This window comes from Myxocyprinus asiaticus, chromosome 50 (assembly GCF_019703515.2).
Source record: "Myxocyprinus asiaticus isolate MX2 ecotype Aquarium Trade chromosome 50, UBuf_Myxa_2, whole genome shotgun sequence".
Lineage (NCBI taxonomy): Eukaryota > Metazoa > Chordata > Actinopteri > Cypriniformes > Catostomidae > Myxocyprinus > Myxocyprinus asiaticus.
Genome location: NC_059393.1, coordinates 3,046,845 through 3,063,797, shown reverse-complemented (window position 1 = coordinate 3,063,797; position 16,953 = coordinate 3,046,845). Strand labels below are relative to the sequence as shown.

Genomic DNA, 16,953 nt, shown 5'->3' with positions numbered 1-16,953 from the left:
GCAGCTTTTAATAACAATAAACGTAGTAATACAGACAGGCAGGGGTCAATCACCAGCAACAGTAATATCCAAGGTAATCCAGAGAGGTAGACAATAAACAGGCAAGAGGTCGGGGCAGGCGGTAGACAATCACAGGTTATTTCCAGGTAAACAAGGCAGTAATAGTAGGCAGGCAGCAACAGGTTAAAAACAGGGTGAACAGTCCAGGAACATACACAGGTAATGCAATAAACACAGAGAACGCTCAGAAATGTCAGCCAGGACAAAAACAGGGTGACAAAAAAAAAACAATCTTCATGGTCCTAAACAGGCTTAATTTTCTTTAAGCAATTTAAAGATAAATATAAAGACTATAATTTCTTAAATGTGGTCTTTTAAGGTGAAATATAAGCTGAATAAACCACTGAAATATCTGTGATATCAAACAATTTACAATCATAAAACAAAAAGTGTTGCAAAGTTCCTTCTGTTGGCTTGTCTCCAGAGTTGTCTCATTAAAGAAACAGTGATTTTGGTAATTTCTGTGAACCTCCCCTTGGTGGTGGCTGTTTTATTTCTGAGCAGGCACCAGGTTATCAATACCGCTGTTGTTTTCCAACCACTTCTCCATTCGAATAAGAAGCTCCACCCCATCCAGCACTAGCTGCGTCAGCCTGACTTTATTTAAACCAATGGTCCGAAGGTTGCTAATTTTGTAAACACCCGGGCAGCCTGAAAATTAAATAAACCAAGAGAACAATTACAAAAACCCAAAGGCAAACATAACATACTGTATTGAAAAACAGGAGGCGGTTGTTGTCAGGTAGAGGCATAAAGTGCTCACATTTTTGAGACCTGTAAATCATCAGATTAGATAAATATAGGGGCCAAGCACTGCAGTGGAAAATTAGGCACATTCTAATATAAACACGATCTGAAAAATCTGATGTTTATGAGAAAATTGTAACCAAAAGTAAAATAAATAAATAAATAAATAAAAATAAAAAATCCACTAGGGGGTGCAGTCTGAAAAATGCCAGCCCATTCTCAAGGACCCTCATGTTCCCAAGTTTCCAATAGGTTTGGTGTGAGAGACTGAATATCACTCAAGCAGAATTTGGTGAAGATGAATTTGTAGTTGTAGTAGCCAAAAAAAAAAAAAAAAACGTATCATAGTAAAATTAAAAAAAAAATCAGGCGGAAACTACAACAAAGTGCAGTGACCATGCCAATAGCCAAAAAATCTGGAACTTTTGGCTCAAGAACTGGAGAAAAAAAAAGTTATTAACAAAAGCTAAGGCTGTCAACTGATTTTTTTTTTACTAAATAATGACATGCTGATTAATTAATCAAATCAATCACAATTAATATATCAATATTTGCTGAGAAAAGCCCCCAAACAAAGATCATTAAATATGAATCTGACATAATTATTCAAGATTGAAATACACTGTATTGCATTATTGTGGCAGATGAGTAAAGTGGCTTTAGAAGTCAGTATATTGATTGTTTTATTCCCATATCACTGAACGTAAGATACAATCAACCACAATCCATTATGCAATTGAGTTCATCAATCTGTCCTGTTTTCACAGGACGTGAACACTATTTTAATTGTTCAACAATATGTACTGTACATTTTCATCAGACAGACGCTTTTAGAGAATCTCACTGGCTTTTAGCATCATTAATGCCACATTTTTAGGACACTGTGTCAAGCTAAAAGTAGTTGAAACCCTGAAAACCACATCTTGAGGTCCCTGCATTCTGTTGTGCTTCGTCCAGCAATCAAGAAGGCCTGTGTGGCCAGCTCTCATTCAATGGCTGTGTTGCTAATGTGGTTTGTTTGTTTGGCGCGCTGACTGACCCCTGCTGACACAGCTCGTAAAAACACAAAATTACATGTACACCAAGCTTAAATTGCTCCGATGGTACAGTAGGAAACTTCATAATTTTATTACAGAATTTATATATGGGTCAGGAGGTATGATTAATTAACCGCAATATTTTATGCATAATTAATCGCACTAAAATTAATGTGTTAAATCGACAGTCCTCGCAAAAGCATATTCGAACATTTGGCCTGTAGCTGGTGAGTGAAAGAACTGCCCTAAAATTTCCACCAGAAATGTTTTCATTTCCAGACATTTAACCATATATTTACATGTTAGAAGTTGGAGCGTTGAGTCGCCTAATATAATGGCTCGCATGGTTATGCATGGTTTTACATTAGTGAGTTTTCCGTACTAATTGCTTCCATTCGAAGTCGTAGTCTGTCCAGGACATCATCCAGGTGTTTGTTCTCGGCGAGGTGTAGAAGTTCAACTGTGATGCTTGCCTTCAGACCTGTGCCCACCTCCGCAGTTGAGCCGACCACCCAGCCCAGGTGAAGCTTCCATATAAATGGATGCCTCAGTTTCTTATAGCACCTCCATCTAAAAAGTCAAGTTTTAAATTGGCTTAGATTTGGTGAGGTCAGTGTAGACTTTAATCAAATATATTTATGGCATGCAACAAGGTTCAGTATTAGGACCTTTTTATTTGAATTTTTCCAGAATAAATAGTCAGTCAGAGCTCTGTTCCAAATGCTAGTGAACTACCTGGCTACTATGTAAACGAGCAGCTGCCTATTAATGTACCATCTTAACTGAAATGTTAAAACATTAAAGCATTAATGCTCCTTAAAACACACGAGACTCAACTCCAATTAGATTCATAACATAACACATAACACACACAAATACTATGTACACATTTTGATTAGATTGAACTAGTTTTATATCTATTTTTCAGTATTTAATAAAACGTGTTATTTAGTTGATATTTCTCTCGACTCATGCACCATCATTGGTGGATTTTTTTCATTGAGCTTGTTGCAGTTAATTGTGTTACCTTCTCTGTTATAATAAGTGTGATGCTGCCTTGGAATTTGGACAAAAGATGTACAGTATCTTAGAAAGCGGCATAATGTTGCTGCTGTCACATCTGGAGTGACATTTTACGACACCTAAAATCCTGACTACATAGGCAGGACACTAAGTTTTAGAACAGAGCCAGAAAGTTTTCATGGCATGGCACGAGGTAGTCAATTGAATGAAACCTTTAGCAGATTAATACAGATAGTTTTTTAAATGCCTCCTGTAGGTTATCATCACTTCTGAAGGACACCAGTTTAAGATGGTCTTCCATGTTCACCCAGACAGTCAGGGTCCCATCCTTACTCAACCTAACAGTTAGACAAATAAATACAGTAAATATCAAAATGGCTATAACACAGTCAATAGATACAAGACCACAGCTGACACCAAAGGGTTTTGCTTCTAAACCTGCTAGTCACACTTTTTACTCCTGTGTGTATTTCTCTGATTTGGTTTATTTTAGAAAATAAATGTGTTTATAGATACATACATTGAACATTTAAACTATTTTCAACTCCAAACCACTCCAAATTATTTAAAGACTTTCCTTTTTTTCACAGACATTTTTTTAATCAACATCAATATTTTTGATAAAAATGTATATGTCAAAAGTTGACTGCAACTGGTCACCATTTTAATCATCTTTCTGTCTTCACTGGTTCATTATAAATGGTCCTGTGGTGTGACAAAGTGATTTTTAAAAGTACAAATGTTCCATGTAGTCTCTCAGTTATTATGAGCTCATAAAAGTGGCATGAATTATACTACTACTACTACTACTACTACTACTACTACTAATAATAGCAATAATAATAATAATAATAATTTTTTTCCCAAAATTATCAAAATGCTTTTGAAAATAGTATTAGATGAGTAAAGTATTCACACTCTACACAACTTCCCAAAATTATTTTATGCCAGCTATCTATTTATTTTAGTTGATGATGAACAATTTTTATTAGTAGTATTATTTACTTTTTATATATTTATTATTATAAATTTAGCAGTAAAATGTATTATTATCAATTTACTATTTAATTATTTCATGTAGTGAATTACACAGTTTATTTTACAACAGTTGTATTGTTTTATATAGAGTTATATAATAATAATAATAATAAAAGAATTATCAAAATGCTTTTAAAAATAGAATTAGATGAGTATAGTGTTTCACACTGTTGGACAACTTCCCAAAATGATTTAATGTCAACTACACATTTTTTATTATATAAAACTACTTTTCTTTATTATTATCAATTTGTATATATTTATTATTATAAATATAACAATAAAATGTATTATTACACATTTAATATTTATATATTATAATTGATACCATTGCAACTATTTTATATAGTTATATATGCATAATAATAATATTAATAATAATAATAATAAAAAGATTAAGCAAAATGCTTTTAATTTTTTTTTTAAAACATTCAAATAATTGTATATATAGTTATGTGTTGTTAAGCAGAGCTATTATTCTCTTAAACCAACCACAGAGCCCTAGCATCAGGCCAGTCCCAAGCCACACGATCTTTATGAGAGAAGATGGTGGAGAATCCATAACAACCCTTCGATCTTCACTCTGATGACTGAGCTCAGCAATATAATTATACTTGCCTGAAAGATCCTCACCCAGTTCAACCAGAACTACAAAAACAAGAAACAAGTGCTTACAATAGCATATTTTCTGACACACATTCAATAACCAATAATTCGAAAACTACATTCATAATGATGGACTCATTGTAATGTAATTGTGTGAGTGCAGTACTGATTTTGGCCAGTGTGTGGCGCTGTCTGCACTCTCCTCGGCTGCAGAGTGTGGGGAAACGGTAATCGTCAATGCTGCGGCCTGCAGTCACCTCACACTCAAAAAAATATGCTCGGTCAAAGTCATCACCTCCCTAAAAACACATCAACTCACACATACACAGCATGCAAGTATTCCTGATTTAGCAACAGTCTACACCTCCCATGGCTATATGCTGATTAATTTACCCAGAGGAACATTTTTGCTGCTAAGTCGCTCTCTTGAACAACGTTACTGGTGATTTTGTAGCCTTGGTAAAACTCAATAATCTGGTCAAAGAAGTCACAGAAGAGGATGTAGGATTGAACATCGCCCGCTAAACAGCCCACTGCTTTTGGTCCAGTTGGCTGCCCTGAGTCACAAAAAATAAAATAAATGAAACCAATATTACATCAATAGTGTCCTTTACAGAGAGAGTTTACAAATGTAAAATATTGTCAGGCATATCTTAACTCTCCTGATGGTCATCAGTGATGCTAATGTGTCAAATATTGCTATCAAGTCAAGGGCATAGCCACAGGTGGGCCGGGGGCCACCCACACTGAACACAGCCCCACCCAGAATATTAGAAATTACTGTATTCTCTGACTTCAAATATATATTTATTTAATGTATAGGAAACGTAAATTGATTCTTGAAAGTCTGATGTCAAACAATTCGAAACAAATTTGTGAGATTGACTAAAATAAATTAATAAATAAATGGCAATGTGATCTAATTGGCTTTTTCGCTGTCAGTCAACTGCTCTAGAGATGTCATCAGCGCACCAGCACGGTAGTCTGTTGGTAAGTGACAATGCGAGCATGGCAAACAGGCAAAGTAAACGATAGTTTTGAGTTATTTTATTTATTTTTTAAAAAGATGACTGGATAACAGAATAAGTCAAATTGGTACTGGACATTGTTATGATGTGCACAAAACAGGAGATCTTTAGTCTGTTTTTAATGCTTGGGTCATATCTCGCAGTGAGTCTGAATATTTCCAAAGCATGAGGTTCCGAGGTTAAGGTATACAACTTTTCTGTAAAGCTTTGGAATGATGTGTATCTTGAAAAGTGCTATACAAATAAATGTGATTTCTGTTAAATTGCCCTTGCTCCTCATCATTTTCTCTGTGTCTTTGAGAGGATACCCCGTTTTGTGCACATCATGACAATGTCAAATACTGAGGGGCGCAGCTACCCATTCTGAGCGTGTATGCGAAACAAAATTTTGTAAATAATTTAGCTCATTGGGGTTTGGGCTAAAGGTTCAGTTCACCTAGTTCATTCACAACAGTGTTCTGCTTTGTCAGAGTGGTGCGGAAGTGTATGGTAGAAATGGGGAACTTGAAAAGATTGTTTTGAGATATGTTTAGCATTAAAAAAAGAGAAACCAGGGGCTGAAATTTGCCTGAACCTCTTTTGATATGAGCTTCCTGTGGTAATGTGTTTGTGTGTCTGTGTAGGTCAGATTTAGCTGTCATTGTGGGAACCAAAGTTTGTGGGAGAAAAAAGCTGGATAAACAGAAAATAATGTCTTCATTAAAATCTAAAAAAGTTTGTAAGGTTAAGGTTTATGGTCAAGGTGTGGGGTTAGGGCAGAGCATATATAATGAGCTTAATTTAAAAACAGCAAAAGTCAATTGAAAGATTTGTGGCCACTGTATGCATGTCTATATACAGGTGTGCTATAATAGTTCATTAAGTCTATTTCTACCCCATTGTTTGATTCATGCCCACTTATTTTTGATTTGAGTCAGAGGTCGCATGAGAAAAATAAATGCTTCTAGTTTCATTTCTCTGTAATCTGTGTCTGTTTAACAGTTCAGTGGAGATTGTGTCATACTATGAATTGAGTTACAGTTTGGTGTGATACATGTAACTTTGACATGTCATGCTGCCAAATCCTGAGTGATTAAAAACATCAGGCAGCACATGATCTCTGACATTTCTATACAGTCTCTTTCAACTGAAAATATTCATACAACTTTAAATCTCTCACCCGGATCCTCAAGGCCAGGACGTATGATGTCATCAAAAATGACCCTGCTCTCAGTGGCCCTGTTGAACTGACGAGTGTACATGTGCAGGTCGAGGATTTGGCTCATGACCATGTAGTTCCTGTCTAGGTTTGGGAACTAATCTTTAGAGGATTGTCTCTTCAGATTGAAACTGCTCATGGGGTCATGAGGGAGCAAACTCTTGAGGAGAAAACCACATGAGACTGAGAGATGTCAAAAGATGTCAAAAATAAAAAAATTGTCAAAAATGTCTCACTACTTCTGTTGTTCTAAAGCCGAATGACTTTCTTCGTGAAATATAGATGTTCACAGATGTTCGTGCTGTCCATGACGGAGGGGCTCGAGCACGGGACAGGGCTTGAGGTCTGAGATCCCCCCCCCTGGACAATCTGACTAGAGCAAGGAATAGAAAGACGATTTTGAAATAATAATGGTAGCACTTTACTTTACAGTACTGTTCTATATTTACATACTATATAATTACAACAACTACAGTAATTACTAGGTACTAACCCTAAACCTAACCCCAACCCTAACCTTAAACCATACACAAGTACATGTAGTTACCTGATATTACTCAGTACTTTCTTGGGTAAGTACACTGTAAGTATATTGAAAGTACACATACTGTAAAATAAACTGCAACCATAATAATTGGTATACATTAGGAGTTATTAAATGTGGAAAATGTGGAGATGGGGAGGTGGAGGGATGCTGGAAGAGTCGTCACTAGTGGAGGAAGCAGTTGCTTATGTATCCTGGGGAAATGGTTGGCAGGCCTAGATGAACAAGCTCCTCCCGAACCTACGTTTGCAACTTCATTTAGAAAAATGCTAATACTGCTCTGGTGTCAAAAAACACCATAAAGGTTACATGAAAGTATCATAAAAGTAGTCCAAATGACTCATTTGAAGTCTTTTGATAGGTGTGTGTGAGGAACAGACTGAAATTTATGTAGTTATTTGCTCTTAAATCTCAATCACGCTTCTGCATTTCACCTTTAGTTACGAGGCATTCGAAAAGCATTTGGGCGCCATTGACATTAAACATTTTTTAGTAGATTTTGGTTTGTTCCTCATACAAAACGATTGTATGAATTCAGAAAGACTTGGAATATAGCACATGTGTTGTGTGAACATTTTGGAGCTTGACATCCCCTGGTCACCATTCACTTTCATTCAAAGGCAAAAATTAGCTAGGGCATTATGCTAACTAAATACTTAACTAGTTCCCAAACCTGCCACAGACTGACCAACTCTCATGACAAGTCATAATAATTAATTTGAGGTGGCAAAACCCTAAAATGTCATTCGAGTTGGCTCGTACATAAACAACTTTTAATCCCATAGAGAAAATATACCAACAAACAATGCTATCACAATTTTTCCTAAGTTTAACCCCTAACCAAAACCTAACCATGATTTTAGGAGGAAAATAACTTTTGTGTATCACAGAAGAAAGAAAACTTCGGGCTTTGGAACGAGTCGAGGGAAGCATGCCAATGGTTATTGACATACATCAGTCATTTGTATTGCTTAAAAAAATATGGAACGAGTAACCAAATTAGTTCACAGACAATTCTTTTCTTCATATAAAGTTTTGGATAGGAGGCTAGCAACAATTTGATGCCTGTATTGTATTGATTTTGAATACTGTTTGTTGATCGTCTAAAAGTTGTACCTTTTTGATCAAGCCAAGTCGTACGATATCTTAAAATTTCACCATATCGTACAAATTATTACAAGTTGTCATGAGACTATGTTGGAGAGAACATGGTGATCTAGTCAAGATCATTGAAACATGAACATTGCAACTGCCTGGTGGCACAGTTTTTTTCTTTTCTTTTTTCTTCCTCAACTAGATGAAAGTACGGGACTTTCCGCTCTTGCTGGGTGTAAATGGGTTTGGTGTGTTTTAAGGGGAATACCTCTAGCACTGGCCTGTATTTTAACTCCTTTGGGTGCTCAGAAGGCGATGAAAGAAAAATACCCAAAGGAAAGAAAAATCACGAATGCGGTCTCATTAATATCTAAGTTGTTTCTCAATGAGATTGAATGGAGAACAAATGGAGACTTTGTTATAATGTCTCAAACTGGGCTCAGATTTGCCAAGACACCAAAGTCAGCAATCAAAAGAGTTTCAATATGAAAATGTCTCATCAAAGTCTTCCAAAACAAATTATCTAGAGCTATGTTGTCCATATTAAGGATATAACTCTGTGCTCTATGTCTACAGTTGTCTTAACTGTGTTTATTTTTACTTCTGCAGAGAAAGACAAACTTGACTTTTCCTACCATTCTTGGAATGTGTTTAGTGTTTTCATAATTAATTTTAGGGGTTAATGGGGACCAACTCAACACTTGCTTTTGTAGTTCCGTGATCAGTACTTCTCCAACACGTGCAATACCTTTGTAGCATGCATGCAAGATGCAACACTTACACTTGATCATCCACATTTTCTCTCTCTTCCACATCTTTGCAGCTTCAATTATGTGTGTATTTGCCTGAAACGCCCTGTGCACAAATGCAGAGACACTCCAGCTAGACTTAACTGTGGACAAATACTCTATGAATAGCCATATAGTCATATGATCATCTATTTTCCCATCACCACAACACACAAAGGACGAGCGGCCATGCCAGTATCAAGTTGCCTGTAATAATGTGTCTATTTATATGGTTGTGTCAATGTCATACTTCATGTGAAGCTCATGGGCGCAAACACTATCTATTGGTCTGCAATTTGTATTTTGGTACAAGTAGAGAGGAAAATGGTGGGATCTTGCAGAGGAAATAAATCTGAAGAAGGAATAAATCTCTGGATGTTCTTTGTGTGAAAATAATAGGACAATAATGCATTTGCATAAGTGTTGGAGAAGCACTTTGAAACTGAAGTTTCCCAAGCTACAAGCTACTCAAATTTAAAGTAGTTAAACTACAGTCAAGCTACTCTTTTAAAAACTAAATTTGTACCACATTGTAGTTACAATGAAGCTACACTGAAGCTATTTAAAGAAGAAAATATTTTTAGACATATAACAATAGGATGATATTTAATTCTACAATCAGTTCTGATGGTTGAATTCAATAATCTCACCAGATAGTTATATATTTAATTAGGGTGACATTCCCCTATCAGAAATGAACCATAGTTTTACTAAAGTAATCATAGTTTAATCATGATGTTTTTGGTAAAACCATAGTAACTACAACAATAACCAAGGTTACTTCAATATTACTATAGTAAATCCATGCTTCATTTTTGTGAGGGTTAAACAAATAGGGTGATAACATTAAATTGAAAATTAATTTATTCTAGTATACACCAATAAACTAGAAAACCCTATTTTCTATAACTGAATCGAAATATAGTGATAAACAGCAGCAATGAACTAGCCTAAATATTTCGCTTCAAAAAGAAGACAAAAGTCCCTTTAAGGCTACGCAGAGCACAAGTGAATCAGTGAATCACTTATTTGAACTAGTTCATTTACATGAACCGCATGAAAAATGGTTAATGTAAAAGTCAATTATCTTTCGTGTTGACAGATGGCTCTTGACCTTTTCAATATGGCGGACACAGCAACGTATTGTGGCCAATGGCAGTTGCTAATGAGGTAGCTACTTGTGTATACAGTATCTATGGCAGATCTTGACAACTTTTGAACATGGCCCCTTTCAAATAATGTCACTTTCTCCCCTTCATAATGTCTTTTAAAATTTAAGTTTTTTTTATTTTATTTTTAGGTTAATAAATGGTGTGGGGAAATCAAACCTCACGCACACAGAAAAGTGATCCTGTTTTATAAAATTATATTTTTTACACAGAAATGCGTTTTGGTCATGTTTCTGTGTGTGTGTGTGTGTGGTCTAGTTGTGAATGCAGGGGTTTCCGGCACTGAGACTTTTCATTTTCAGACAAATGTAAAATCAACTTGCTCTTTATTACAAAAGCTTCTTCAATCATTTGATCACCAAAACGGCATCATTGTACAGAGATCTCTCCATAGAAAAACAGAAATGTGAATTGAAATAGAAATGTGTAAACAATAACATTTATTCTATGAAAAAAAAAACGGAAGTTAATTTATTATTCTATTGTTTAAGACTAAAACGATCAGTGCACACAAACACACAGTATCTTTTATTTAAGGAAAGTCCAAGATTTCCATGTTTTTTTACCACTAGAGAAAAAGTGATACCAGTGAACCAGATTTTTACATTGCCAGGGTGTTGATATGAGGTTGCTAAGGTGTTCTAAGTGTTTCAGTGCATTTCTAAGTGGCTGCAAGCATTTATATGATTGCTCAGGTTTTACGAGTAGTTTTTAGCACATTTCTATGCAGTTGCATGGGTGTTCTGGGTGGTTGCTTATTGGCTCAACCCTTACAAAAATCTGTCAGAACAGAAAAAGTTCTGGCATCCCCCTGTGGCAAATTTGCCACTTATCATTTTCAAATCCAAATGAGCTTTGCGGCAAACTCTTCGTTTTTGCCACAAGTGTGCCATAGAAGTGTTCGCTAGTAGTGGCGAACTGGGCAGTAGTAGTAGTAGTTGTGATTCTGGGTCCGGCTCCAGTGCCAGGGATCACTATGGCATGCAAAGGTGTTTTAAGAGGTTTTTAACACATGTATATGCAGTTGCTAGGGTGTTCTAGGTGGTTGCTATGGAATTTCTAGGTGGTTGCTTACTGGCTCAAAAGAGCTCACCTCCAAGTCTCTGTGATCCTCTTATAAATCTGTGAAATGTTTGGCCCGTTTTATCATCCGCCAGGTAAAAATTGTATGTCCGATTGCTTAGAAAAGTAGCAGCACACCTTTCATCAACAAACTGCCTGAAATTATTTTGTAAAAAAAAAAAAAAAAAAAGCTAAGACTTTCCATTTGTTAGATTCTCCTGTATTTTTAACCCAACCATCAAGCTAACTGTATAACAACTTGAAACAATAAGCAATCCCCATCATCAGACAACTGATGAGGACCCTAGGATGAGTGGCAAGATGTCGTCAACAAAGTCCAGTTTGACTAAACTCTACCAGACATACAGTACAGTACTTATGACCTAAATGGTCTTCTGAATGACATTTCATACATAAACTGTTGCTAAAAAAACAACTCATTACAGGGCTTAAATGTAATCAGCGTTGTTATAAGCGTTCCTCATTTAGCATGTCTTAGCTTCAGTTGTTGTCTTTACTTGCAAAACATTTTCACAAGACCACCCAAGGTAAGCATCTTGCAAGCAAATAATCCATCAATGATCCAACTGACAGCTCAGAATAAAATACCTTCACGTAATACCTCAATAAAAAATAGAAATGTCTAAAAATGTATTCAAATGAAATGTATATTTTGATTGCAAAAAGTGGTGCAGATCTTAAGTAAACAGTTAAATATAAGAGTAATTTTAATTTAAATCTTTCAATCCAGCTGCCTTCACAAACTGATTCAAAGATACCTTGTAAATTGAACTAACTTGAGATAAAGATTATCACAATTAACACGACTGAAAGAAATGACCATATAAGACATGCAAATCTCCACTATAGTGCCTCTTGTGGCAATGCAGAGATTGCAGTGCGTACTTGCATTGCGTTACACGTAGACACGTTTCAGAAATGAAATGATGCACAAAATCGAGCTTGGATGGCTAGCAGCATTCGCATTCATGTACTTGCGCAGAGTACGTTTCGAGTCTTTCAATGTACAGAAATGCTTTTCAGAATATATGTGGTACATTTTAAAATGGATTTTCTCATTGCATTGCAGAATTTAGGGTACAAATTTCATTCAGAAATACATTCACAAAATTGAATTGATTTGGCTTGACGAAAATCTGTGCATCTAAACAGCCATTGTTACTACAACAATTATATTCAGCACTCTTTGGATCATTCCTATTATGCAATACAATTTAATATCCCCATATTACAGAAGTCTTAATGTATTCAATAAAATATTAAAAATGGAAGTTATATTAGTTACTTGGGTGATTCTCATGAAACCTGTCAAGAAAATGTCCTAGTCATATTTTTTCCCAAATCAATATATAGAAAAATGTAATTATTTTTTGCATAAATAAAATAAAGCCTACATTTAGGAACATTAAGATTTTTAGCATTGTGACAACATTTTCAGGACATTTTTATCACATTTTACCCCTAAACTCTCATTACCGTAACACGTCCAGATGTTTTACTTTTACTATTCTAACTCTTACTAAGCTAACTCTTTACCCATTACTGAGCAATGGCTAACTTTAGCTAATTATTTTCATCTGGTTATTTTACATCCTGTTAATCTATTTCCATCCAGTTAGGCATCTTGGTAATTATCTTGCAATTGTGTAAATAATCAATTTATAATTAATAAAACTGAAATGCCTGAGCTTGACCAGGGCATATTTCTGAAAGTTTGCCTTTATATATATATATATATATATATATATATATATATATATATATATATATATATATATATATATATATATATATAAAGAAATCCTTAAATTAAAACATAAGAATTTAAGTTACAGTGCTAAAAAGATACTGCACAATATGAATGACTTCTATAATGTTTGAAAAATCTTCAGCCAGTATTGATATGACACTAAATGGAGTCACACCAAGTTTACAAATCAAATGCGGAATCATGACTCAGGCTATCATTTCAAGCCATTCAGATTTTTGGATTTTTCCTAATGTGAAAATTCAGTGCGCGTAAAACTACAAGTCATCCAATCCTGTTGTGTCCACCTTCACTTTGATGAACAGTGTGTCGTCTCTCACATAAACAGCATTCCGAGGTGTCTCCAAGTCACTGTGAGAGATGAATCGCGGGAAACCAGTGGCCACATTAGTATCAGACGTTGGGCGGCGAAAGCTATCACTGCCGGCGTCAGGGGAGAAAGCACTGGTCACGTGGTTCCGCGATCCGCTCTGATCCAGCAATGTTAGCGTGATGTTCTGACGGAATGGCCATGGTAAGAGGGAGTCGAAGTCTCCACGCATTATTGTGACATAGAGCGACAGGTGGGTGCCTCTCCCAGAGCTGTCGCCACCGAGGTACGCCCGCACACTGAGCTTGTAGCCGCTGTGGCTGGTGTAGAAGGGGGTAGAGTTGAGTGGAGCGGCGGCTTCTTTACGCCGCCAGTAGTCGCGCACTTTCCAAATGAGCTTGCCGTTGTAGGAGGTGGATTCGAGTTGCCGAAAACGCTGCTCGTTACATTGCAGCTGTTCCACGTGGATGTCCAACAAACGCGTATGCCGCTGACACGTTTGTTCTAGCACACCTGAGAGACACAAACACACAAACACTGTTTCAGAAGTGTTTCTACAAGGAACATTTTTGTATATTATTGTGTGGGGCTAGTAGAAATTTTGTGGCCTGAAACATACTCTCTTCAAGTATGCAAATGCAGACATAAATTCCTGTGTCTAGGCATCTAGGCAGCAAAAACCGTAAGTCCTAGAGATGTCAAATTTGGCAGAGTGGTCCCAAATCCCCTCCTCCATACAGGTGTACACACACCCCCATCTGACACTTTTACATTTTTCGGTAATATCTTTGCAACTGTATTGGCTTGAATCAAAAGTCAAATTGTTCAGAAGATATATTGTAGGTTGATAAGTGAATTGGGCCACAGCCAAAAACTTTATTGGCTTATATCGTCTAAACGATTTGACAAATTATTTTAATAACTTGTCAATGAGGGTCTCTAGATGCGGCGTTTTGTGCAAATTGGACCAATGGTCTAGTAGTTCGAAAATATTTTGTAAGTGACGCATTAAAATCACCATGAGGAATATAATCAGAACACCCCAAACCTAGTCTGGGGGCTATTCATAACAACCCCTATCAGTGTGCCAAATATGATAATTTTACTACGTATGCTTCCTGGTGCTGCCTTAAACTCTCATTGGGGAGAAAAAGGAAGAAGAACAATAAGAATACCTGCAAATAGAAATATTTAGGTTTTAATTGATTTTAAGGTACTATTAAATGTTTATAAATCACTCAATGGCCTAGGACCTAAATACATTGCAGATATGCTTGTTATATAAACCTAACAGATCTCTCAGATGATTAGGATCAAGTCAGTTAGAGATACGAAGGGTTCACTCAAAACAAGGTGAAACAGCATTTAGCTATTATGCCACCAGCAGCTGGAACCAGATTCCAGAAGAGGTCATATTTGAAACTGAAAACTGAAAACACATCTGTTTAGCTGTGCATTTACTGACTGAGCACTGTGCTGCACGATTGCACTGTAGAGTTTTATTTCTGTTTTCTTATTTCTCATTCTTAATTGGTTTTAAAATTGATTTTTATGTATCTTGTATTTTCTTTATCATTTTTATGAAAAGCACTTTGGATTACCATTGTGTATGACATGTGCTCCATGAATAAACTTGCCTTGCCTTGCCTACAGCCCATCCTTCATAATCTGAGGATTTCTAGTGTTTGATTTTGACTTGAGTTGTTTTATATTGAATAACACTGTTGCATTGTTATACAGCCAAGGAGTAATGAATCATGCACATCATGCACTTTTAGCTTAATTGTTACTAACTCAATTGGGTTTAAATTTAATTCACACATGTATTAACTGCTGACATGTCAAATATGTATGTTTAATATGCTTTATGTTTAGGCTTCATATTTTCTAAATATAAATAAGCAAAAAAAAATAAATAAAAACAGAATTTTTCCTGCTCTCCCCTACTAACTTGTATAAATTTGATGCAACCTATATAACCTTATAAAAACTAAGAATAATAAAGTAATAAGCAAACCACAAGATATGCTGTGATAACAAACTTTATATTTAAGTGTAAATATTTTGCAATTAAATATAAGTGCAAAGGTCATTAGTCTACTTACAGTATATGTTTTTAAGCAGTTGGAAATTTTATTTCCTTTTCAATTTTGGCATGTTACACTATTCCTAACAGAAAGTTTGAGGAAAATTTAAGATGTGGGAGTAATGAGTATGTTGCTAAAAATAGATTTGGCAGATGGGGTGGAATGTGGTATGTATTTAATGACCCCAGAATATCAAAATGAAAGCTTTGCTGGTTTTAGTCCATATCTACAAGCTTTAAGGTCATCTACCATAGTGTACTTCTAAACATTGGCAAAATTAATTGTCAGAAAATATAAAGAAATAAGGAAATTATTAATTAAATAAAAAATGTAATGTGTTAGCAAATCAGGAGAATTCTGAAATGTTTCATATTTGTCAGTAAAAAGAGAAGGAGAAGAACAGGGTGAACATTATAAAGGAAAGAGCAGAGAGGAGATTCAAGGTAATGATTGTGGCAAGACAACTACAATTCGTTGAGGAAGAGTGTCCCATTCGATTGCCTTTAACATGACTTGTTATTGTTTGTAAGTTCCAAGGTACAGTTGTGCTCAAAAGTTTGCATACCCTTGGAGAATTGGTAATATATGTACCATTTTTAAAGAAAACATGAGTGAGCAGGCAAAACACATTTCTTTTATTTCTTATGGGATTCATATTCAACTGTAGGTTATAACAGAATGGCACAATCATAAAACAAAACATGGCAACAAAGCAAAAATTAAATGACCCCTGTTCAAAAGTCTGCATACCCTTAGTTCTTAATACTGTGTATTGCCCCCTTTAGCATCAATGACAGCGTGCAGTCTTTTGTAATAGTTGTCTATGAGGCCCCAAATTCTTGCAGGTGGTATAGCTGCCCATTCGTCTTGGCAAAATGCCTCCAGGTCATGCAAAGTCTTTGGTCGTCTTGCATGAACCACACGTTTGAGATCTCCCCAGAGTGGCTCGATGATATTAAGGTCAGAAGACTGTGATGCCCACTCCAGAACCTTCACCTTCTTCTGCTGTAACCACTGGAGGGTCAACTTAGCCTTGTGCTTAGAGTCACTGTCATGCAGGAAAGTCCAAGAATGTCCCATGCGCAGCTTTTGTGCAGAAGAATGCAAATTGCCTGGCAGTATTTTCTGATAACATGCTGCATTCATCTTGCCATCAATTTTCGCAAGATTCCCCGTGCCTTTAGAGCTCACACACCCCCAAAACATCAGTGAGCCACCACCATGCTTCACAGTGTGGATGGTATTCTTTTCACTACAGGCCTTGTTGGCCTCTTTCCAAACATAGCGCTTATGGTTGTGACCATAAAGCTCTATTTTGGTCTCGTCACTCCAAATTACAGTGTGCCAGAAGCTGTGAGGCATGTCAAGGTGT

The 16,953-nt window shown here is 36.0% G+C and overlaps 1 protein-coding gene and 1 pseudogene across 10 annotated transcripts in view; both read right to left on the bottom strand.

The window, feature by feature from the left end:
* Nucleotides 1-2: 2 nt before the first annotated feature.
* Nucleotides 3-6,810, bottom strand: LOC127438868 (creatine kinase M-type-like; annotated as a pseudogene).
* A 4,757-nt stretch (nucleotides 6,811-11,567) lies between these two features.
* LOC127438701 (TNF receptor-associated factor 5-like) overlaps nucleotides 11,568-16,953 on the bottom strand; it is a 50,787-nt gene continuing 45,401 nt past the window's right edge. For all 10 annotated transcript variants that reach the window (XM_051694487.1, XM_051694488.1, XM_051694489.1 and 7 more), the window contains one exon: nucleotides 11,568-14,007. In XM_051694487.1, coding sequence (XP_051550447.1) covers nucleotides 13,442-14,007 — 566 coding nt within the window. In that variant the 3' untranslated portion in view covers nucleotides 11,568-13,441. The remainder of the gene's footprint in view (nucleotides 14,008-16,953) is intronic.